This window comes from Neofelis nebulosa, chromosome 13 (genome assembly GCF_028018385.1).
Source record: "Neofelis nebulosa isolate mNeoNeb1 chromosome 13, mNeoNeb1.pri, whole genome shotgun sequence".
Classification (NCBI taxonomy): Eukaryota; Metazoa; Chordata; class Mammalia; order Carnivora; family Felidae; genus Neofelis; species Neofelis nebulosa.
In genome coordinates, this window is record NC_080794.1 from 36,147,149 (window position 1) to 36,169,648 (window position 22,500).

At 54.3% G+C, this 22,500-nt stretch overlaps 2 protein-coding genes across 9 annotated transcripts in view; one reads left to right on the top strand and one right to left on the bottom strand.

Annotated features, from left to right (window-relative positions):
• Positions 1–8,076: 8,076 nt before the first annotated feature.
• TBATA (thymus, brain and testes associated) lies at positions 8,077–22,486 on the bottom strand. 8 transcript variants are annotated; one of them, XM_058696600.1, is made up of 13 exons: positions 22,387–22,474; positions 21,805–21,853; positions 20,638–20,794; positions 20,114–20,293; positions 19,045–19,280; positions 18,004–18,159; positions 17,255–17,278; positions 17,068–17,144; positions 15,422–15,595; positions 13,437–13,518; positions 12,532–12,676; positions 11,005–11,057; positions 8,077–9,987 (listed from the first exon to the last, which is right to left on the bottom strand). In XM_058696600.1, exons 3-13 carry the CDS (start codon positions 20,682–20,684, stop codon positions 9,902–9,904), a joined length of 1,260 nt encoding a protein of 419 aa, XP_058552583.1. In that variant the 5' UTR covers positions 20,685–20,794; positions 21,805–21,853; positions 22,387–22,474; the 3' UTR covers positions 8,077–9,901. The 8 variants fall into 8 exon arrangements, with proteins under 8 accessions (XP_058552583.1, XP_058552581.1, XP_058552582.1 ...); XM_058696598.1 differs by having other exon boundaries at positions 15,422–15,613; XM_058696599.1 differs by lacking the exon at positions 21,805–21,853 and having other exon boundaries at positions 15,422–15,613; positions 22,387–22,486.
• Positions 22,101–22,500, top strand: part of SGPL1 (sphingosine-1-phosphate lyase 1) — a 75,840-nt gene continuing 75,440 nt past the window's right edge. Inside the window, 2 exon segments of the mRNA XM_058696597.1 lie at positions 22,101–22,262; positions 22,264–22,390. Coding sequence (XP_058552580.1) covers positions 22,116–22,262; positions 22,264–22,390 — 274 coding nt within the window. The 5' untranslated portion in view covers positions 22,101–22,115.

Below are 22,500 nucleotides of genomic sequence, written 5' to 3' on the forward strand. Positions count from 1 at the left end.
CACTTACTGATTAATCTAATGCTCTGGCTGGGAACAGTTCTACCGAAGCGGAAGCTGAGAGAGTAACGAAGGAACTGAGGAGTGTCACACGATGAACGGCTGAGCCCCGCTGTGAAGCCACCAAATCTCTGTCCTTCCGCCACACCAAGCAACGGCAGACCTGGAACATGGTCGGGGCACGATAGTCCCAGCCGCTAGCTAAAACCAGGCAGTCAATCGGCGCTTTTTGCAACGAATGGAATTAGATCTCCTGCTGCTCATTTTCTGTAACTTAGAAGGAAATGCAACAAAATATACTTCACGCAGAACTTCCCTGACCTGTGGGTGAAACCTTCCATTCTCCAGGGCTCAGCAATTGAACTAAAAGCTCACTCAGCAATTGTTCCGGCCATAAGCGTGCCGGGTTGTCTCAGGGCCTTGAGGCCACTGCTATGTCCATGTGGAGCAGAAGGGGGTGGCGAGCTGGAGAGTGAGGGGTGGAGGGGCCAGAAGAAGCAGAACAGTCCATAATGGACAACATGTGTGCTGGAGCAGGGCTCCCAGCCTCAGGGCAAATCTTGTAACCGAACGTAGGCACTATGGTGGGTGGGGACCCATGCCAGGCAGAACAGGGATCCACTGTTTCCATAGCTTCTGATGTTTCCGGAAGACACTCCAAATCTTGATTTTTAAGTTGTCGCAAGACATATACTCCAAAGATCAAACGCACCTACCGATGGTCTGGGTTTGCTCCTTTGGCCACGTGCCATCTCTGGTCTGCTGAGCTGGCAAAGGGGGGCTGGGCTGGACCCTTCCAGAGCCACCAGCACCTTTTCTCGAAGCCCCTCCTGTCCTCCTTTGTTTTCTCTCCTAGTGCAGTGCGTGCAGTTCTAGGTCAGATTACTTTCAAGGAGAGCCTGTTGGTGATTTTTATCACTGGGAACCCCACTTATTCTCTAGTTTGAACTTAGAATCATCATAGACTGTCCAAGCAGGAAGAGGGGGGCGTGGTGAGTGGGGGGGTGCACAGAGGCTCAAAGAGAGGAGGGACTTCCCCTGGGAGAGGTCGCCAGTTGGGGGCAAGGCCAAGTGCCTCCTTGGTTGTCCCCTGGCAGGCCCCTGGGTCGTCCTGATCGCCGGCCCTTCCATGCTGTCCATGCTTGGGGCTCGCTGATTGCCCACCTTTCTGCGTGGGCAGCCATGTTTGGGGGCCCACCCCCATCTTAGCAGAAGTGAACAGGTCTAGGAGAGCAGCTAATAGGCACCATTTTCCCCCTTTCTACTGGCAGGAAGAAAGAATTTAAGCCACCATTACCCTGGGTCAATTATCTCCAATGGCAAATAAAAGATGAGCTGAATGGAAAAAACCAGAGCTGGGCTATAGCAATTTAATACCAACTCTTATAGTCTAAGCAGCCACAGATTGCACAGGACAAGCCTGTGGTCCGATAAAATCAAATTTATTGACTTGGTGTGGTGAGCAGGTGCGGAATGCTATATGCCAAGAGGCAGAGGGAGTGCCTTTTCTAGGGTTTGGGTTTCTACTGGAGAGTTCTGGAAGGGTCCAAGGGAAATAGGGGTCATTTCTGGATTGGTGACTGTTTCTGAGGCAGGATGAGGGATTAACCAGGGGGACAGGGTGCTCTCTGGAGGCAAGGGTGACTTAACAACTGAGTATCCCCAGGAATAAATCAAAATAGCAACACAGATCTGGGGGGCTCATTGGTAAGAGAGTGATCGTCACTCAAAGACGGGGCGAGTACGGCATTTTACAACCGTTGCTTGACCTTGGGCAAACCAGCATTTCCTGTTAATGTTGCAGCTTGGTTTCATCTGTGTCTGTCCCCCCCAGCCTGATGCATGGCAGGACTGCTTTTGTTTTCAGTCTGAGGTGATTTTCACACTTTTAATCCTATTTGGGGGGGGGGGGTGTTTTTATTCCTCGGCCAAGTCAGCGAAAATTAAAACACAATTAGCACCACGGCATCTCTGTTGCTATTTTAATTTCCTTTTGCATATTGAAATGGCCCAAAGGGAACACAAGTAGTAAGGAATGGGTCACTAGGCACTCAGCAAGGGTCTCAACCAAAACCACATGCCTCATGAAGATTACCCTAGAGACTATGCCACGATTTGGGCCAGAGTGAACGAACATTCCAGGAATAGATTCATGCCTTGTTTTGTGAAAGTGGTGCAATGATAGGAGTTGGGCAAAGAGAAGTCTCAAAAACTCATGGTTCCCCCAGTTTGGTGGAAAACGGACTATGGATTTGTAGGTGCTGAGATAGCGTCAAAATACCTGCTATTTGTCTCCAGTGAAGGATAAAGAGCATCCCAGATAGAGATGGAAGGACGGCACTTTCCCAGGCACTTTCCCCTCCCAGGTGGGAGGGAGAAAATATGCAAACAGTGGGTACCCTGTGTTAATAATCTCTGATGGCAAAAAAAAGGCTTAGCTGGGTGGAATTAACCAAATGCTGGGCCAGCCCAAGAGCATACAAAAACTTGAGCCCCGCGAACCTAGGGGGCTGGTGGGCTTCTGCAGGGCAATCCCTGTAGAACTAGGAAAGTCCCAGACAGGATGGAGTATCCCCATACACAAAACAGGACCTTTGCTGTCTTACAAACAACATTACATCTGAACAGACATTTTTTTCCAAAGCAGATGCACAAACGGGATAAGCACACGAAAAGATGCCCAAAATCATGAGGCATCAGGGAAACTCACATTAAAAACCACAGTAAGAGGGGTGCCTGGGTGGCTCAGTCCGTTAAGCGTCCGACTTCAGCTCAGGTCATGATCTTGCAGTTCGTGAGTTCGAGCCCCGACCTGTCCGCACAGAGCCTAGAGACTGCTTCAGATTCTGTGACTCCCCCTCTCTGCCCCTCCCCTGCTCTCTCTCTCTCTCTCTCAAAAATAAACATTAAAAAATGTTTAAATAAAAGAATAAAAACCGCAGTAAGATATCACTTCACGCTCACTAAGATGGTTATAATTTTTAAAAAGACAGATATCAAGCGTTGACAAGGATGTGGAGAAATTCGCACCCTCATACGCTGCTGGTGGGAATGCAAGATGGTGTACTTGCTTTGGAAAACCGTCCTCAAGGGGAGTAATCCGATGACCCAGCAATTCCACTCCTAGAGAGCTACCCCGCAGAGTTGAAACGTGTACGCACACAAAATATTGTACATGACGTTTCCTAGCAATATTATTCACAAAAGCCAAAAGGTAGAAGCAATCCAACTGTCCATCAGCTGATGAATGGATAAACAAACGTGCTGTGTCCATAGAATGGAAATTACTTGGCCATAAAAGGAATGAAATACTGACACACGTTACAACATGGATGAATCTTGAAAATGTTATGCTAAGTGAAAGAAGTCAGGCACAAAAGCACATGTTATATGATTCCATTTACATGAAAAGTCCAGAATAGGCTTTGTGTGTGTGTGTGTGTGTGTGTGTGTGTGTGTGTGTGTGGTGGCGGCATAGGGCAGAGGGAGTGCTGAGGGAAAAGGAGAGTACAGGAGTTTCTCTTTGGAGTGATGAAGATGTTCCGGGATGGGCTATATTGCACGACTCTGTGAATTCTAAAAACCCTTGAATTTTGTACTTTAAACGGGTGGATTTTGTAGTTTGTGAATTGGATTTCAATAAAGCTGTCATATAAAAATAATAGTGGGGGAAACTGGGTGAGGGAACTCTCTGAACTATTTTCACAAATTGTCTGTAAACCTGAAACGGTTCTAAGATTAATCTCTTATTTTTAATTTTTTTTTTTTTCAACATTTTTTTTTTTATTTATTTTTGGGACAGAGAGAGACAGAGCATGAACGGGGGAGGGGCAGAGAGAGAGGGAGACACAGAATTGGAAACAGGCTCCAGGCTCCGAGCCATCAGCCCAGAGCCTGACGCGGGGCTCGAACTCACGGACCGCGAGATCGTGACCTGGCTGAAGTCGGACGCTTAACCGACTGCGCCACCCAGGCGCCCCTTATTTTTAAAAAACTTACAGATGAAGTGAACAGAGACCAGACTGATTTCCTGGCTTCCCAGGACCCAGTCTTTTCCAATCCCTCTATCCCAGGCAGCTTGAAGAGGGCAATAGGGGACACATAAACCAGTGACACTCAGCCCTCAAGCTAATGTTCAGAGGGGAGGATGCATGCAGGGCCCAGATAAACAAAAGCAAATGGGAGGGTTGGCTATAAATGTTCCAGATCCAATGTAAGCAAAGGCAAAAAATGGACGTGGTGCCTAGACAATACTTCCACAGGAAAAAAGGGAGGAAGGAATCAAAGAAGAAGGAAACGAGAGAGAGGAAGGAGAGCCTACAAGGGAAGGATGAAGCATCCATTCTGGAAGAAGACACCCCCAGGAATTGGAGAAAACAGACAAATGTTTTGCGTTCTCAAGAAATTAGAGATGACTTGAATTATCTGAAACGAGACATTCAAGTCAAGACGAGGCAATAGAATGAGTTGACAAGGACGTTGTGGGGACTAAGAAAAGAAACCAAGGACAAAAATAACACCGCACTGCGAATGGTTATAGTAGAGTCAGATCAAGGGTATAATTGACACGATAGCAAAATGGAAGACAGATTTGAGGAAAGTCACACAGCCTGGGGCAGAAATTAACCCAATGTGCAGTAGAGGTAAACTCGGAGACCGCCAATCCTCCCATGGGAAAGATACACCAGCAAGCTGTTTCACCTCTCCTCTGATTTCTCATCCATGAAGTCGTGCTAATAACAATATCTGCTACACAAAGTTCTGGGGTGTGCAGGCTCAAGAGGATGGGCTCTGCCCATTCAAGCTGCTCAGGATTTAAATCCTGAGTCTCATTCTTATTACGCGTATAACCTTGACCAACCTACTTCTTTCTTCAGCCCCTTATCTGTAAAATTGTCCTAACAGCAGTCATACAGACTTTGTAAGTTTCCAGTGTGGATTAAACACTTAAGAACCGACGGATACTTCTTGACATAACTTAATGAGTATGTGATTGTTTCAGCTCATGTGAACTTCATAAGTAAACGTGCGTACTGATGACAAATGAGAAGCATCCCCATTACATAATATTAAAATGCTCACTGTCATCATTCCTATTTAACATTAGTCCCTGGAAGTATTAGCTAGTGGAATCAGACAAGAAAAAAGGTATTATTAGAAGGGAGGTAGGTGTGGTCTGGTTGAGACTTACAAGAGAGTATTGACAAGCACAAAATTAGGTAGCCAGAGGAAGAAGGAAAGACTTGATCTCGGTGGCTGGGGACAGAACTAAGGTTTGAGAAGCCAGGAAAGGTAGTGACATCTCTGTTACTGTAGCTCCAAGGTGAAGTCGGATACCACGTCATGGGTGGTCCAGTGAAGGTTACCCATGGGCTGGGAAGGTTGTTAGAGAGCTTCTGAGGGGTATCCAGCCATGGGATTCTAAGGTGCTACCTTAGAGTATAGAGGTTGTGAGGATACAACCTCCCCTGCCTTTGCTGCAAATGGGTCTCCCGCCTATTCTCCTCTATTTATGGGGAGTGGGGTAGGGGAGGGGCGGTTGTTGAGCCAGCACACTGGGCCAGAAGAAGCTGACCCCCACATGTGTCCTTCAGCTAGAGTCCCAAGTGTCTCATCTTTAAACTGCACTATGTTCTAGTCAATGTCACCCGAGGTGTGGGCAACATAACTCTGGGGGTGCGATGATGAACTTAGGTGGCACAGGGAGGAGGAGTGTTGATACACTGCTATTTATCTTCATGTGTTCGAGGAACTTTTCTAAAGAATGCATCGAAAGCATGATGCCATGGGCATTATTGCTTAGATCAAAACAATATTTAAGTAAAAAAACTAAGAAAAGTACCTTTAAAGAAACCTTAGGAATAGCACGGAGAGTGAAGCATCATAACACATTCGCGATGGGGGCATCAGAAGGGCTCAAGTTTGGGAACCCAGGGCTCTTGTCAGTGACTCCGGAGTCTGACACACCTCGATTCTAATTCTGGAGGCTTCACTTACCAGTTGCATGGCCTTAGATGATCCGGGATCCCTTTCATCATGTGGCGTAAAAATCAATTCTTTTGCACACTCATCTCCTTAGCAACCCTGTTCACAACCCAAAGGTCCGTCGATGGATGAATGGAGCAACAAAACGTGATGCACACATTCGACGGAATGTTATTCAGCTTAAAAGGGGAAGGGAATTCTGATGTGGGCCGCAACATGGACGAATCTTGAGGACGCCACGCCGAGTGAAATCAACCAGTCACAAAAAGGACAGCTACTGAATGGCTCCACTTACTCGAGGGACCTGGAAGGGTCAAATCTATAGAGACAGAAAGGAGAAGGATGGTTGCCCAGGGCTGTGGGGACGGGAGGGGGAGTTCGTGTTCAACGGGTGCAGAGTTTCAGTTCTGCAAGCTGGAGAGAGTTCTGGGGGTAGATGTGGTGATGGTCGCACAACATGCACGTGTTATTACTGGACTATACACTTGATGGGTAAGGTGGTGAGTTTTACGTTAAAAATGCATAGAAATCAACTATAAGAAGTAATTTTATGGACTCATATAATGGGGAACGATGGGGGACAGTCAGGGGCTTCAGGTGTGACCGACGCTTTCCAGTGATGGCATCCCCTCAAAAGCCAATATTCCCCTCCTGCCCCCAAATCCAAGGACAGTCTGTGATTGGCCCAGCTTGGGTCACATGCTCATCCTACCCCTGAACCAGTCCCCGTGCCCAGGGATTGGGGGCTGTGGTTGGATGGAACTAGTTTCAGTCCCACCCTGGAAGGAGGGTGGGGGACACCTTGGGCAGGCACAAACAGCGGCTACCACAGTGGCTAAGGAGACTGGATCCCAAGAAGGACCCAGAGCCATAGGGGAGAAGGTTGGAAAGGACAGTCTATCTTCATGCTTCAGGCAGAGAGGCAAACGGTAGGGAGAAACTTCAGGGTCTGGAGCCAGGGGAAACCTAAGAGTGACCTAGAAGTGGCCAGTGTCCTGGCACCATGATGTCCAAGTGGGTGCAGAGTCACCGCAGACAGGGGGCGCTGCTAAGCATAAAGACTCTGCAGAGCCCTTAGGAGCCACAGCCCTGGAACCAGCCTGGCCTCCAAACCACATAGGATCTGAGGGCACAGGTGACAAGGAAGGCAGGCTGGATGCCACTGGCATTTCCAAGAAGGCCAGCGACAACTCTGACCAGTGCTTTGTGATATGTCTGGAACCTCCAAGTGCCCTCTGCTGCCTGTCCCCGTGGGGGTTAGCGGTGATTCCCTTAAAACCTGGAGATAGGACGCGGGCCGGTTGAGGGACTTTGAAGAGAGTCAGGGAGTGACAACAAAGCCCGACTTGCTCCGTATCTGAGAGATGGGGGAAGAGGAAGCAGGAGGAAGGTGGGCGAAGTGGCTGGGAGTGAGAAAGCAGCAGGCCAAGGGTGGGTGGCCTGCAAGAAGGCGGCATAGAAGGAAAGAGCACTGACTGAGGAGCCCCGCAGCCCTGCATCTGATCCACTATTTATTGGCTGTGTGAACCCTGACGTGTTACTGCTGCTTATGCTCTAAGCCTCGGATTTTCCACCTGTAAAATGTGGTCATGACGCCTGCCTTACAGGTTGTCGAGCACCCAATGGGGTCAGGGCATCCGTATGAGCCCAGCTCGGTCCTCCACGTCCCTGCAAGGTAACAGTTTCCCATTGGTAGAGATTACAGTGTTCTCTTCCACAGTGTTTTTCTGTGTGCGTGGTCCAGCTCAGACCCTTTATCTTTCTTTCTCCCGATAGACCGCAGGGCTGCGGAGAAAGATCTGTTGGCCATCTACCCTCCAAATATATGTGTAAGAAGCCAGGCCCAGAACACCCTGTCTTTTAAGCGCAGTGATAAAGGGTGCAAAGGCCAGGCGGTGACACAGGCATTTTGCAGGGAGTTGCAAAAGCAAAATAGATAAATAAATCTCAAAGACCAGCTCAGCAGCTCTGGAGAGAGGAATACTCTCTGGAATAAGACAATGACGAGAATCTGCAGTGGCAAATATTAACCTCTTGGTAATACTTTCCGAACAGTTAAAGGGGAGGTAGGAGGCTTACCGAAACAGCCAGGTGTTCTGTGCCAACAAGTATGATTTATTCTGGAAGCAGATACCTTCTAGGATGTTCTACTGTGTGGATGGCTAAAAATTATTCCTAAGGGAGGAGGGAGAGATTGTCATAACTACAATTGCCAAGGGGCAAGGGCCCTGGTCCAGGAACAGACCTCTAGGTCAGCCCGTTGACGGGGCTGGACAGCCCAAGGGAGGGGCTGGAGAGCCAGGGAACAGGGACTGGGAGGGGGGGGGGGGGAGCTGAACTATTGAATCGGCAAAACTATTAAATGAGAGAAAATTCCTACACGGGCTACAACATGGATGAGCCTGGAGGACATCGTACTGAGTGAAATAAGCCAGTCACCAAAGGATAAATACTTTGTGACTCCACTGATACGAGGTACCTAGGGCAGTCCAGTTCCTAGGGGGGTGCTGGGGGCAAGGAGGGGGAACGCGGAGCAAGTGTTTGATGGGGACAGACATTCAGTTTTGCAAGGTGAAGAGAGTTCTGTGGACAGATGGTTGGTGATGTTTGTACAACAACGTGAATGTACTTAATCACCGAACTGTATACACCTGAAATGTGGGTAGAGTGGCAAGGTCTATGCTATGTGGATTTTAGCAAGATTAAAAAAATGGAGAACAATGAAAGTACAATGAACGTGGGCTTTCTGGAGGCGAACGCGTGGTAGGGGTGCAGACGGGGGAGGACGAAGCCAGCAAGATGGCAAGGGGCGTGGTTATAAAAGATGCTGCCGCCAGGGGGACGTCCTCCGTGGGAGAGGGGACTTTAAAAAAACAAGGCGATCTCATACGGACGTGAAGCTGTTGGCTGGATCCACAGCCAATCCCCGTCCAGCCCCTGATCTGGACCGAAGCCTGCGGCACACACAAGGTTTGCGTGAACGGGGTATTTGAGGAAACCCGGAGGGACGCAATCGGTCTGAGGTGCCCGTGAGGTGGGGCCGAATCGAGTGGCCAGAAGAGGACAGAGCGGTGATCCACGGACCTAATTCAGTGGAAGCAGGAGCTCAGAGCCACAGGCGACCATGACACTGTAGATCCTCAGCGCCTCCCATATCTCCGCGCCCCGGCTTCCCAGGGAATCTGCAGAAATCCCAAGGCTCACGCTGGACTCCCCAGAGGGTCAAAGCCCATCTTCTCTAGATCGTAAAGGGGAGCGAAACCCCAGCTGGGTCACATTTCCGCCACGTCCCCTCCTTGATCTTGCCGACCACCGTTTTTGTTAACGCTCACGCTTTTTGCATTGCAGCCACAACCTTTCGTGACGGTTGCTGTCGCAAGGCAGTAGAGCACAGCGGGGAAGAGCGGGGGGTTCCCGAGCCAGACGTGCTGGATTTGGGTCCTGGATCCGCCACTTACAGTGTGGATTTGGACAGATGGTTTGAGCCCTGATTTATTCATCTAGAAAATGGGAGCGATGATATTAGGAGAGCTTCTGGGAGAAGCTGGTACTGATGGAAGTATTGGTATTACTTTATGGAGGGCTGTGGGTTCTTGACCTCCGCTCTGACCTACCCAGAGTCCTGTGTGTGTTGGCTCGGGAAGGACAGAGCCTCGTTCTCAGGCTGCCTTTCAGCTCTCAGGAACACAGAACCAGCTGAGCCCCGCGTGAGCGATTCCACTTGGGCTTTCTTCAAGGGAGGGGGGCACAGGCCTACTACCGAGAGTAGGCATGGAATTGTCCTCTTAAAGGGAAGGCAGGTTTTTAATAGGCTCCCTGTGATAGGAAAGTCGGGGCTGCTGTTGAGGCCGTAGGGCTGGGAACAACCTTGAACCTGGGGGCTGCTCTTGAGCAGGGCGGGCAAAGTGGCTCAGACTCCTCAGCATTCTGCCTCTGGCTTTGACGGTTTCTCTGCTGTGTTCTGGCTTGAGTGCATTCGGAGGACTTGGGCTTTCCCGAAATACTCTGGGAGAAGGGAAGACATCGGTCAGGAGAGGAGAGGGAGGGGACAGGCCCCAACTTGGGAGCTGCTCGGGAGACCCAGGTGGACCAAGACGTGGGTCAAGCCCCGCTTCTGCTCTGGGCTCCGCTGGTGACTCGGGAGGGGCCGACTCCCCTCCCTGAGCTTCACCACTGCCTCTTCTGTCTACACCCAGGGAACAAATACCCAAGGAGTGCCTACTCTGTGCCAAACACTCAGTCGGGCCCTTGGGACCCCTTACAGTCTAGTGAGGGAGAATCGTGTACATGCTGGATATCTGTCCTCTTCTCTCCCCCTGCCCTGGCCTAAGGCACCAGAACCATGTAGCAGCCTCCTCCCCGGTCTCCCCTCATCCCCGCCTGCCCCCAACAGTCCATTTTCTACTCAGCAGACAGAGGGCTCCCCCATGCCCTGCATATAACCCTCCAGTGCACGCCTATGCCCTCTGCATGAGACCATGGGCCGGCCCTGCCCACCTGGCCCATTTCCCTTCTTACTACTGTCCTGCCCCACAAGGCCCCGGCCACCCTGGCCTGCTTATGCCTGCTCGTGCTCTCACGCACACACCAGGCAGGTGAGGGCCCTACTTCTGGGCTCTCCCCAGACCTGCACAGGGCTGGATCCTGCCTGTCGTTCAGCCCAAGGAGCCCTCCCCCGACCCTGCCAGTCCTTCTTGCTGTCCCTCATTTTACCCTGCTTTATTTTCCTCTGGCACCTGTCCCCTCTGGCACCTGGTGTTTTTATTTGTTGTCTGCACTCCTCCTCACGGGGCTAGAAGCTCTATAGCAGCAGGAACTTGTCTGGAATCTTCCCCAGAGCCCCACTCACAGCCGCTAAGCAAGCCTCTCTCAAATGAATGAGTGAATAGATGAATGGATGGAATGGGCAGCTTCCCTAGGACTGGGACTCATCTCTGGGGTCCTTGACCCCCCCCACCCGAGGAGTACAGCCAGGGTGGGCCTCGAGGAGCCCCCAGGATGATCCGCTGCGTGGAATCTTACCCGGTTTGTCGCCTTTGGGTAGAGGCGGTGTCTTCGTCTTCTTCAAGGATTGGCTATAACCGACACAAAGACAAATCTGGGAAGGCGAGGCCTGAGCCCTCTGCTGCAGAGTGGAGGCAGGGAAGTGCTCCGGGGAGACGCAAGAGCCCCCCCTCCTGGAGAGCCCCAAAGTATCTGTCCCTAGCTGGCACCACCCAAGCGGGACCCCGAGAGACAACTGTGACTCCATTGCCTGCTGTGGCCCCAAGGAGCCAAGGCCCTTCTGCCCCAGGAGCGGTAAGGGAGGCCCCCGCACCAGCCCACCCCAGCCCTCGCTTGGTCCCTGCTTCCTCGCAGAGAGGAAGCCTTCCCCCGTGAGTGGAGAAAACAGAATTTCTGCTGCCCTGATAGAGGGCTTCAGCTTTGCACCAAAGCAAACCTTTTTACGTGCCCAGTGTAATTTTCTTCCCTAGGGGTCTGGGCGAGGGGTTTTGAGACGTGAAACGGAGGCCACCAGATGGGCAGTGGCTTGCCCCAGGTCATAGTGAAGCCTGCCTTCCTTCTGTGCCTCCCCTGGTCTCTCAAAGTGGAAAAGAGCACCCCGTTCCGGGCCAGAGCAAGAACCCAGGCCTTCTGGTTAATGAGCACGAACACCTGCCTCCTTCCCCCTGCCCATGCTGCAGCCACCCCACACGTGTCCCCTGGAGCGAGCACGTTCCTGCCTTCCCTTCCTGACTGCCCCCACGCTCTCATCTGCTCCTGCAAATCCTCCCTACCTCAGTAGTGTTCCCCAAACCCTATCAGAAAAGCTCCGGAGATTGTCAAAATCACGCATCCCCCGGTTCGTCCCCAACCTGCTGTGTTGGAATCTCTAGGTATTCGCATTTTTAACAAGGTCTCTGGCAAATCTGCGTGCGGCTGGGCTCAGAAGTTAGACCAGCCCAAGGCCGAATCAACTGTTCTCGAGCCTTAGGTCTCTTATCTATAAAATGCAGGTGGTTGTATGGACCACAGACGTGTAAAGTGTCTGTCTGGACATGCCAGGCAAGCACGGTGGGCACCCGCTATTGCTAGTTCCGTTGCTGACGCCCAGGCCCTCCTCACCTGCTTCGTGAGGGCTTCCCTTTCCCAGTCTCCTCCAGCCATCCAAGGCGCTTAACCCTGGCATTAAGGTATTTCTGCTTGCCTGTGTTAGCTTTCCTCCTCTACTTGTCTTCTCAAAGACCAAGAGCATCTGGAGGGGTAGATGCGGCTTCTCCAGCCCTGCCTTGTTTATAGCTGACACAGGTCACCCCTTGGGCACCCCCCACAGCCAGCCGCCAAGGTCCGGTCTGGCAGAGGGGCCTTCATGCAGCACCGGCTGGACTGGAGGGTCCCTGAGGAAGGGCCCGGGCCCGCTCCCACTCCCCCAGCATCGGCTCCGGCAGCCCAGGCGGTGGCCAGCGCCGGGATGCCTTTTCTGGACCACCCTTGGCCTCACCTGGGAGGACGGGAGGCTGAATGCGAGGGAACAGTTCTGGGAACTGCGGGGAGGGGTGCAAAGCTCACCTGCAGGGTGGCTGTTTCCTCTCTTGAGATGGCTCTTGGCCTTCCTGGAGCTGATCCAGAAGTTTTTCTACTGGGATGGAGTCTAGGGGCTGAGGAAGGAGCTGCGCCACCGCTGTCTGCAGGAGCCCCAGGGCCAAATCTTTCTCTGCAAGCACAGCCAGGGGGTGCAGTCCTCAGTGGCTACACCCACCCTGTCCTGTCCCCACAAGGGACGGGCTGGAAGAGGGGCCCCCAGCTCTCCTGCCCAGCCTGGCCCAAGCAGCTTTCTGCCTCTAGCTCCCTCTTCTGTCGTGGCCCCTGTGGGCACACGGCCCTCCCCGCCCCCCCCCCCCTTTCTGTCACTACTCTCTCATTTGTGTACACCTTGTTCTTGGCCCCCTCTGGCCCGCCCACCAGCCCACCCACCAGCCCACCGGTCCTGCCTCCTCCCCTGCCTTCTGCCCCTCCCCCGCCCCGCCTCCCCTCTCTCTGCTCGGCCCCTGCTGGGATACACCTTCCGGCCTGTGTCCCAGTGTGCGCGCGCGCATGTCATTCCCGTGTTCGCGAGCATGCGCCTGTGTGCTTATGTGCACGTGTTGCGTCTGTGTGTGCGTGTGCCCCACGGCGGTGGGTGAGGGGGTGTGTCTGCTGAGTACACCTTTGGACCCCTCCCTCCCAGGTGCCATGGCCAGTGGTCAGCGCAGAGGCGCCTCCGAGAAGCAGGGTCGGGGCAATCCCACTGAGGACGGAGGAGGAGGGTGAAGGGGCGTGGTGCAGCTGGGAAAGGTTAGTTTGGGGCTCCAGAAAAGGAGAGGGGGCCCAGGCGGAAGGCCCTGGGCGGGAGCCGAATGACACCCAAGTCCTGCAGAAGCAGAGAACAAGGCCCTCCACTTCGAGAAAGACGTGGGCACGGGCTGCGTCCTCACCTTTCGGGGGAGCATATAGTAGCCAGAACTGGAGAGCGCTCAAGGAGTCTGTCTGCAGGATTTGGCAGAGGAGCTCCAGGATCTGTGGGCAGGAGGACAGGCCTTGGGTCAGGGTGCCCGGATGGCACGTGCCAGCCAGTAGCACAGGCCCCCCTCCCGCTCCCACAGCCACACGCTTGGCTAAAATGGTCCCCGCGATGGACCCTGCCCCCCCAATGGTCCCCTTCCCTGTGACTTCACACTTTATGGAGTGCTTTCTCTCCCGCCAGTCCTGGAGGGACATTCCTAACCTCCTCACTGGCCAGATGAGGAATCTGAGGCCTTGAAAGGACACCTAGCAGGGACAGTGTGGCAGAACGCAGCCTCTGAATCAGGTACGTGGGCCCCTCATTTGTGAAGCCTGCGTGGGCTGATTTTACCCCAAAGTCCCTCACTGGGGAGGCAAAGGCAGAGCTGGCCAGTCAGCTCCTCGGAGACGCACCGAATCCTTGGTGTGGGGGTTTCAGGGACCACACAGGCCTCCCCGCCCTGGAGTTCCCAGGGTCTAGAGATGCCAGCAAAGAGGTGGGGTGATCCCAATGGGCGGGCTGAGGGCCAGGGCTGGCTGATGCCGCAGATCGCCCAGCGTGGGGCTCCGTCCCACCGAGCAGCGTGCACACTTTGCTGTCAGCTGGTTCCTCAGCCTCTGGCACCTTTGCCACTTCGGGGCCCTCTTTCCCCCGTGTTCTCCAGTCACGGGTCATCGGGGGAAGATCCAGCTCTGTGTCAGATGGGCTAAGGGGGCGGCTGTGCCTATGGTCGGCCAGAGTTGGGGCCTGCGGTGGGAGGTGGAGCCCCTGCAGTCCTGGGAAAGCAGGGTCCCCTTAGTGCTTGGCGGTCAGTCTTCCCATGACCTGAAGGGGCCCTGTCAGTCCCCAGCAGGTCTGTCTCATTCTTGGCAGAGTGGGAACTAGGCCAAGGCTCTTCCCAGGCCTATGCCTGCTAGGGTGCCCCCTTATCCCCAGATACCCGCCTGCTGTCGTGACCCCCACCCTGGGTGTGCCCCTGGGCCCTTCTCCGTTCTCCGCATCCAACTTACCTGCCCTGTGCCCCCTCCCCACAGGACCTGAGAACCTAATTCCAGGCAAGATGAGGCCGCCCTATGGTGGAGAAAGTACTGCTCTAGTCCCAGCTATGCTGCTCCCTCTCTGGGGACCTGGGCCACAGAATGTCACCTGGCAGGGCCTTAGCCTCCCTATCCGTGGAATGGGGATCCTGGGCCCTGTCTGCTCTATCCACTTCACGGGACTGTTGTAAGTCTCCAAAGGGACCGCGTGCTCGGAAGTGCTGATCACGGGGAGGGTGTCGAGATGCTGGCTCAGTGTCTAACCTTTCCTGGAGAATACGTATGCGTTGTCGCAGGGGACCCTCAAGTCGCCTCAGCCCAGCGGAATCAGTCACGGACTCATGCCAGGCCTCGATGGGAAACTTGCACGCGGAGGAGGTGGGTTTCTGCTTCATGTGGTACAGACCAAACCCCCCAGAGTGTGCGGGGACCGGGCTGGGACTGGCCTTGCAGCCTGCAGGCTGCAGCACACCAGGGCGTGGGCTGGGGACACGGCCGGCAGGACCCTGCTCTCCACGCGTCTCACTCCCTCCCTGAACTCATCCAGTGCCACGGCTGGAGCAGCCCCTGGAGACATGTTCCTACTCCCAGCTTGGGTAGATCCTGGCACTAAAGCCCCGATGGGAAAGGCCTTCAAAGAGCGGGGGTGGGGAAGGCTCACACAGAAACCTGGAGGCGGCAGGGGATTGGATCCAGGCTCCTGACTCCCAGGTCTCACAGCCTCGGGTACAAGCGGCCCTGGGAGAGGCCGCACTCGAAAGCAGTTTGTAAGCACCTTGGTGGGATTACTGTGAGCCTGGGAGCAGCAACCACCACGTTCTCAGCCCTCAAGACGAGGCCTCAGTTGGGCCTGTGGCCCCCAGCCTTCCCAGGGCCTCACCAGCAGCTCCTGATCCGGCAGCTTGAAGGTCTGGACTCCTCCATCTTTACCAGAGGGATAAATCCGTGGGTCCTGGCGGGAGTGACGGTGGCCAATGGCTCTGGTGCCAGTGGGGATGAGCCTGCCGGTCTCAGCTGAGTATTTTGCTCCCTGCTCCCGCGGAGGCTCCTCCTTCTGCTGGGAGCAAAGTAGCTAGAGACTCCAGGCAGTGAGAGACACAGAGAGAGAGAGAGAGGCTCAAGGAAGAAGCCAGAGCAGAAGAGAAGGAGGCCCAGTCACACCTCCAGGGCACCATCACCTCCTGGAATCCCAGCATCACAGCGTTGCAGGGACCTGGGAGGATGACCGGGCCAGCCCCACCCTGTTCTAGACCCCTCTCCCCAGCCGGGAGCCCATCAGTTAAAGCCAAAGTTCTTCCTCCTGGAACTTCTTGAATGCTGGAGCCCCTGGTGGTCCTCTGAAGTCCTCATACTTCCTCCTGGGTAGACCCTCCCTGCTCAACCCCCCCCCCCCCCAAGCCCATCAGAGATTTGAAAGCAGTATCCTGGGCCAAGGCCCCCATCGCCTACCTTAATTCCTAGCTCAGCTGCCCCCAGGTCTTTCCCCCAGAGCTTGGCATCCTTTCTTTGCCCTGGGAAAACCCTTCTGAGCCAGGCCTGTGGGTACAAGGCCTGGGACCTCCTACCCCTGCAACCCCAGTTGAGACTGGTGGTATCTTTCTTCCCATTTTAAAGGTAGGAAAAGTGAGACCCAGACAGTTTAGCTGAGTTGCAGTGAGCATTGCAGTGAGTTAGCTGCAAAGCAGGGATGAGAACTCTGCTGCCCAAGACAAGGGCAGGGGGTGCCTGGGTGACTCAGTCGGTTGCTTTCAGCTCACGTCATGATCTCACGGTTCGTGCGACTGCACCCCATGTTGGGCTCTGTGCTGGTGGTATGGAGCCTACTTGGGATTCTCTTCCTCCCTCTCTCTCTGCCCCTTCCCCGCTGTTGTGCTCTCTCTCTCTCTCAAAATAAATAAATAAACATTAAAAAAAAAAAAAAAAAAAGACAAGGGCAGGACCAGACTCTGTCCCCAAGGGCCAGGCCTGTCCTAAGTCCAATTCCAACTACCTTCAAGCTGCCTCCCAATTGCCTTTACTGGCTTACCAGCAAATAGCACCCGTGAGGCCACCCCATCCTGTTTGAAATCCTTCAGTGGTCCTCCGCTCCTTAGGAGATCTGACACTACACTAAGTTGAGAAACTAAGAACAAACGCCTCTTCTTGCCCACATTCAAAGTCGGCCCCTTCCCACCCTCCCCCCGATGGCTGCCCACTTCAAGTCCCTGGACCTCAGCCCCGGTCTCTAAAGATGTCCTGTGTTTCCCAGCTTCTGAGCGTTTGAGCCGCCTGCCCTCACGAGGAATGCCTCCCCCGTCGGGTTCTAAACATCCCACCTCTGTTATGAACCCTTCTTGGACTTCTCCACCTAGCCACGATGGACCCTCCCCCTTCCGCTGGTGCCGCGCAGCCCCTCCTCCCGGGCCAACAGAGCGCCCCTCGTGAGTGCTGTCTCTGCACCCCATTAGGTGGAATCCACTCGGGAGGGATTCCAAGGGATGGCCCCGTCGCACCCCTTCCCAGACAGCTCCTGTGTTCCGCACCCACCTCTTTGCTCTTCAGCTCGTTCTCGGTGAAGACGGCCACCCGAGAAGCCAGGTTCTTCAGTTCCTTCTTCCAGGCCTCTGGGACGAGGGGACAAGACGTTGCCAGCTGATACCCGGGGTCCTCCTCTTTGCCCTCCCTGCGGCACCTGCACTGGGAGGGCTGTGGGGGGTGGGGAGAGCCTGCTCACCCCCCCAGCCTTCTGCCCTGTGTCCTACAGGGAGAGGGGGAGGCAGTGCCCTTGAGGGAAGGAGCGGCAATGCCCCCATTGGTAGGTGAGTGCGATTGCTACCGGAGGGGGCTGAAGTTCATATCCCAGCCTGTGGCTTCCCCGGGGAGGTGCTGGAGATGCTTGGCTACAGGGGCCGAGATGCCTGTGGTTTAATCTAGCTTTGCCTCTCTTAGGAGCCGGAGGCTGGCACCGAGGTTGGCTCAGTTGCTATGCTGTGCCAGTCACTCAGATACTGGACTGTTCCTGGCGAAGCCTCCCAAGCCTCTCTGCGCTGCAGGGCTGTCCTGGTTCCTCCTCCTTGGGGGCTCTCACCACCCCCACCCCCGCCGGCGGGCTTTCCCTTGGCCCTTCCAGAAGGGTCAGACTGGGCAGGGCAGGGCAGGGGCCTCCGGAAAGCTTTTGCTCCAGCCCCGTCTCTGGCTGGATGGCTCTCACTGACTGGTGCCTGAACATACAAGCTGCTCAATATTTCCAATATCATTCCTGCCTGTAGCTGTAAATCACGTGACTATCTGCCCGTCCTCTGTGATAACGCCTCAAACACCTCAAATCTGAGTAGGGGCCACATTTCTGAGGACCTGGGCAGTGGGGAAAAACGCAGATTCTGCTGTCTGAGGAAATGTGGAAAACTCTTGGGTGCCCCACGGAACCCCACTGACCTAAGAGCACTGGTCCTTTCCTTCCCAGGCACCTGCCGAAGTACCCACCATAAGGAAGCCAGGGGTCCCGATTGGACTGCGGGTCTCCGATGGGGACAGGGATGGTGGGCATCGCCATCAGACAGCGGGATGAGAGTGTGGCTTGAGGCAAGGGGGCCAGAGAGAACTTGTCTCTGACGACACAGACGGGCTTCCCGGTGAAATCTGTGAAGGGTTAGAGGCTGGGGGAAGGAGGGCCTGGGCCTTATCTCTGATTATCTCTAGAGCAGGGCCACTAACTCTTCCGCTGCTACCTCCTTGGTCTACACCACCATCAGGCAGGCCAAGAGAGTCACTCCTGTCACTTCTTTGTCTTCAACCTTCCAGTGGCTCCCACTGACTCAGTGAGATGGTTTAATGGTAACTGGGGTGACCTCTAAGGCCCACACAATCTGGACCACCCCCCCACCTCCTTTCTGGTGTATCCCCCTTCTACCCCTCCTTACCCTGTTCCAGCTGCACTGGCTTCCTTGCTGTTCCTCCAGCAGAACCAGGACACCTGCCTCAGGGCCTTTGAACTTACTGTTCCCAGCTGGGACGTTCTTCCCCCAATATCCACATGGTTCACGCCCTCTCTGCTAGTTCTTTGCTCAAATCCCGTGCTATTAATCAGGTCTCCTCCCCTCTAGAGCCTTGGCGTTTACCACACTCTGACACTTATCTATTTCCTATCCTTCCCCGTCAGAGTCAGCTCCATGACGGCAGGGACTGTCTTACCTTGCTGTGTCCCCGGGGCCTAAAAAAAGTGCCCGACCCAGAGTTCCCACTGAATAAGATACCTGATGAATGAATGGCTACGTGGATGAATTGGCCTGCGTTAGAGAACGGAGTACAGTTCCGGGGCCGAACATTCATCCGTTTCTCTGATTTTTAAAATGGCAGAATTGGCAATGAGGGAAATCCTGTAGGGCTACACGGTCTGTCCTTGAGGTCTGCCCCACAAGTCCAGTCTTCCCTTGACCAAGTGCTTGCCAGTGGCCAGGCAGCTCTGTGACCCAAATCTCCATCCTCTCTGGGCCTCAGCCAGGCCCTGACCTCCCCTAGGCCTACCTTGGATGTGGGTCACGTGTTGTGGGTGTGGGTGGTGCCGGGAGAAGAAGGAGTGGTGGCTGAGGCGGCCAAAGCGGTAGGCCCCGGGGCTTTGGGGCTTGGGGGTCCTCAGCGCCGCTTGGATCAGCTGGAAATCCACGATCCCTGGGATCATCAGTTCTTTCCGTGGTCTGCCGTTCCCGTGGCTCCTTGGGCTGTGCCCTAACTTCTTTTCAGGCTTCAGATGAGCCCTTGGACTGAAGGAGAAGGTCAAGGAGAAGCTAATGGAGCCTCCTGGCTGCAGTGCCCACCCAAGCTCAGAGCTCAGTGCTTATATGGAGTCTAGTCCCGAGACACGCTGAAGTCGCTTTCCAGGATTTCACTTCCACCCCCATGGCACCCAAAGCCAGCCCCCCCCCCCCCCGGGGTCCTTTCCCAACTGGTGCAATCCAGTCCCAGGGAGCCTTCTGTCTTCCTAAGGTGCTTCCACAGGGAGCTAGGATCTACTTGAGAAAACTCAGATGAATCTCCCAAGATCTCCGTTTTCTCCCGGAAACCATCTCTAAAGCCGGAAAAAGGACATAGACCCACCTACTCATCCAAATACATGGGTTGGAGCAAAGGTGCATCATATACACCTCCAGGGGCAGGGGGCAGACAAAAGCCTCTCCCCAAGCCAACTACTGACAGCCCAGGAGAAGCCAGCTATAGGCAACACCCCCCCACCCCCCACCCCACCCCCACCCCGTCCCTGTACCCTCCGGGCAGACTTGGCCCAGACTCAGCGTCCAAGGGCCAAAGCTGGAACAACAAGGCCAGACCACATCAGCAAGTCCTTTGCGGTGGGGGCCTCTCCCAGGAGATGCCGCGCTGACGGGGCAGCTATCAGAGTTGCAACGCTTCGGGGAAGCGTCAAGCTCTTGCTTGGCTTCGCTGGAGACAAGCTTCTCAGGTTGTCTGTCCTCCACCCTGCACCCCTTCCCTCTCCTGACGATGCTGGGCCCTGCCTCCGGAGGAGGAGCTCGAGGTCAGTCCAGCAAGGATCCAAAGGGGGGTTGCTCTCCACCTGGGGCCTGGTGAGACCACCTGCCTTCTCGCTGTCTGCATTCCCTTCTCCCGGTGGCCCTGGCTGAAGGGAGTCCCTCTGGAGAAGAGACGGACTCTGGATATGCTAAGCAAGGCGCTCTGCCCCGGGACCCTCTGAGGATTTCGCTGACCAGGCCCCTGAGTTTTCGGTGCCGTCCTCCATCGGCCTCTAAGGGATCTGGGACTTAAAGAAATAAAGCAAACCTTCTCTGAAAGGTGCAGTTACTTGGTCTCTCCTACCCCAACTGACAGAGGGAGTCACCCCTTAAAAACCCCAGGAATTCTTGCACTCAGTGCCTCTACCCCCTGCCACCGTGTCCTTTCCCTCCCCAGGGAGGGACCCAGTCTGTGACCTGTGCTAACTCAGGCCTGAGAACCCACGGGGGGCCTGGCGGATGGCAGCAGAGGGTGAGGGAAGGACTGCGTCTCTTGGCCCCTGGGTCAGGTGAGTTCCCCAGGCCACGCCTGCCCCCCCTGCCCCACCCCCCCCACCCCTTTGGTCAGCAGGGCAGGTGCTTGGGGTCCTACCTCATCAGTGGATGTTCAGCCAACGGGGTCTTCGCCTCTGTAGCCATCGTAGACTTTCTAATGGATAAAGGCCGGCGCACTTAACCCTAGCGTTGAAGTTGGATAACAGGAACTCTCACAGACTGGCGGTTCCTGGAGTTGTAAACCGGCACAGACACTTGGGGGAGAGGAATGGGCAGCATCTCATAAAACCGAATACTTGCGTATGCCGTACCTCTCAGCAATTCCCTTCCCAGACATTCAGCCAAGAGAAGGGCAACCGGGGCCATCTGTGAGACTGTTCAGACTAACATTGTTCAAATTGGCAAACACCAAACATCCCATGGCGGAAGAATGGAACTGTGCTCTGTGTGGTCAGCTGAACATCACCTTGCAGTGAAAACGAACCACAGCCACACGGAATGACATGGGTGAATCTCACAAATACAATTGCAAAGTCAAGGCAAGCAAGTCCCAGAAAACCTTACGGCCTGAGATCCTTTTTAAAAATAAGTATAAAGGCAAGCAAAAGTCTCACAAATGTGATCAAATGAGGGGAAAAAGGCAAGAAAATGCTGACTGCGGTGATTCAGCTAGTGGCTGTTTCCGAGGGAAGTTGGGGGTTGGGGTGTTGAAATAGGGAGGGAGTACATAAGGTGTGTTAATGATGATATTCTCGTTCTTGGTTTGAGAGGCGCATTTGCTGGTGCCCATTATAATATGAAATAAACTAAATCAGTGGAGTGGATGAAGGATGATAGTTGTTGAGGAATTGTGATCAGTCTAAATCTATAGATCCGAATATAGCTATACAGCTATGCATATACACTTACATTTACATTTACCTAGATGTATCTATTTATCTGTCCCCAAAGTGCAGGGATTGCGGGTGCTAGGAAGGGGGCTGGGACAGGAAGTCAGTGCATTCTGAAAATTAACTCTCGGTCACAAGATCTGCAAGGGATCCCAGAAATCCCCAGGGCCAAACGCTTATCAGGCTAGGGTGGAACTGGGGGGGGGGGGGGGGCGGCACTGCCTGAGACTGGGGAAGGAGAGACTTGAGGTCCCAGAGCAAGGACCCAAACATCCTGACTTGACGCCTTTAAGGAGAAAAACAGTTGGCAGAACTTCCTTGGAGGGAAGCTGTGGATGTTCTCGATGACAGGGGCTGCGATCTAGAGCACTTACATGCTGCGGGCTTGAGAACAGGCCATTTGGAAGCCCCAAACCCATCTGCCTACAGGAGAAAGTACTTGTTAGAACAGAGACTTTCGAACGCTCTTGACTGCGCTCATAGTAAGAAACTCATTGTTACATTGTGACCTGATTCACATGTGCGTGTGCACACGCTTTTGTGTATGTGAAACTGAAGCAGGAACATCCCGAAGCCACACTTATCCTTGCTACATCTGATGCACAGTGATATTTTCATCGCACTTTTTGTTTTTTATTTTGTAAATGTTAGCTGTGACCCATTAAATTGATTTTATAAGCCACTGATGGGTCACAACCCACAGCTGCTGTGGAAAGGTCACCAGGGACTCGAGCAGGCCAGGCCTGCTTTTCCAGAGCGGGATGGGACGGGCCCCACTGTGTCTGCCTCTGCCCTCGCTTCCCTCTCTGCCTGGGGCCCCAACCAGCTGAGTCCCAAGGGGTCTGAATGCTCACACCAAGCCTGAGACCGAACATCCCTTTCCTGTCTCAGCTCCCCCTGGGCCCCTGTCTGGCTCTGGTGTCCACTTCCTCCCCTGGAGAGATCCGTGGACTCACCGAGGTAAGTGCCTGCTACAGCATGTGGGTGAGAAGTCCCTGGTGCCTGAGCAGAAAGGAGCAAGAGGGCACATCAACAGGGAAGCTCGGCTGATTCTGCAGGCAAGCCTGTCG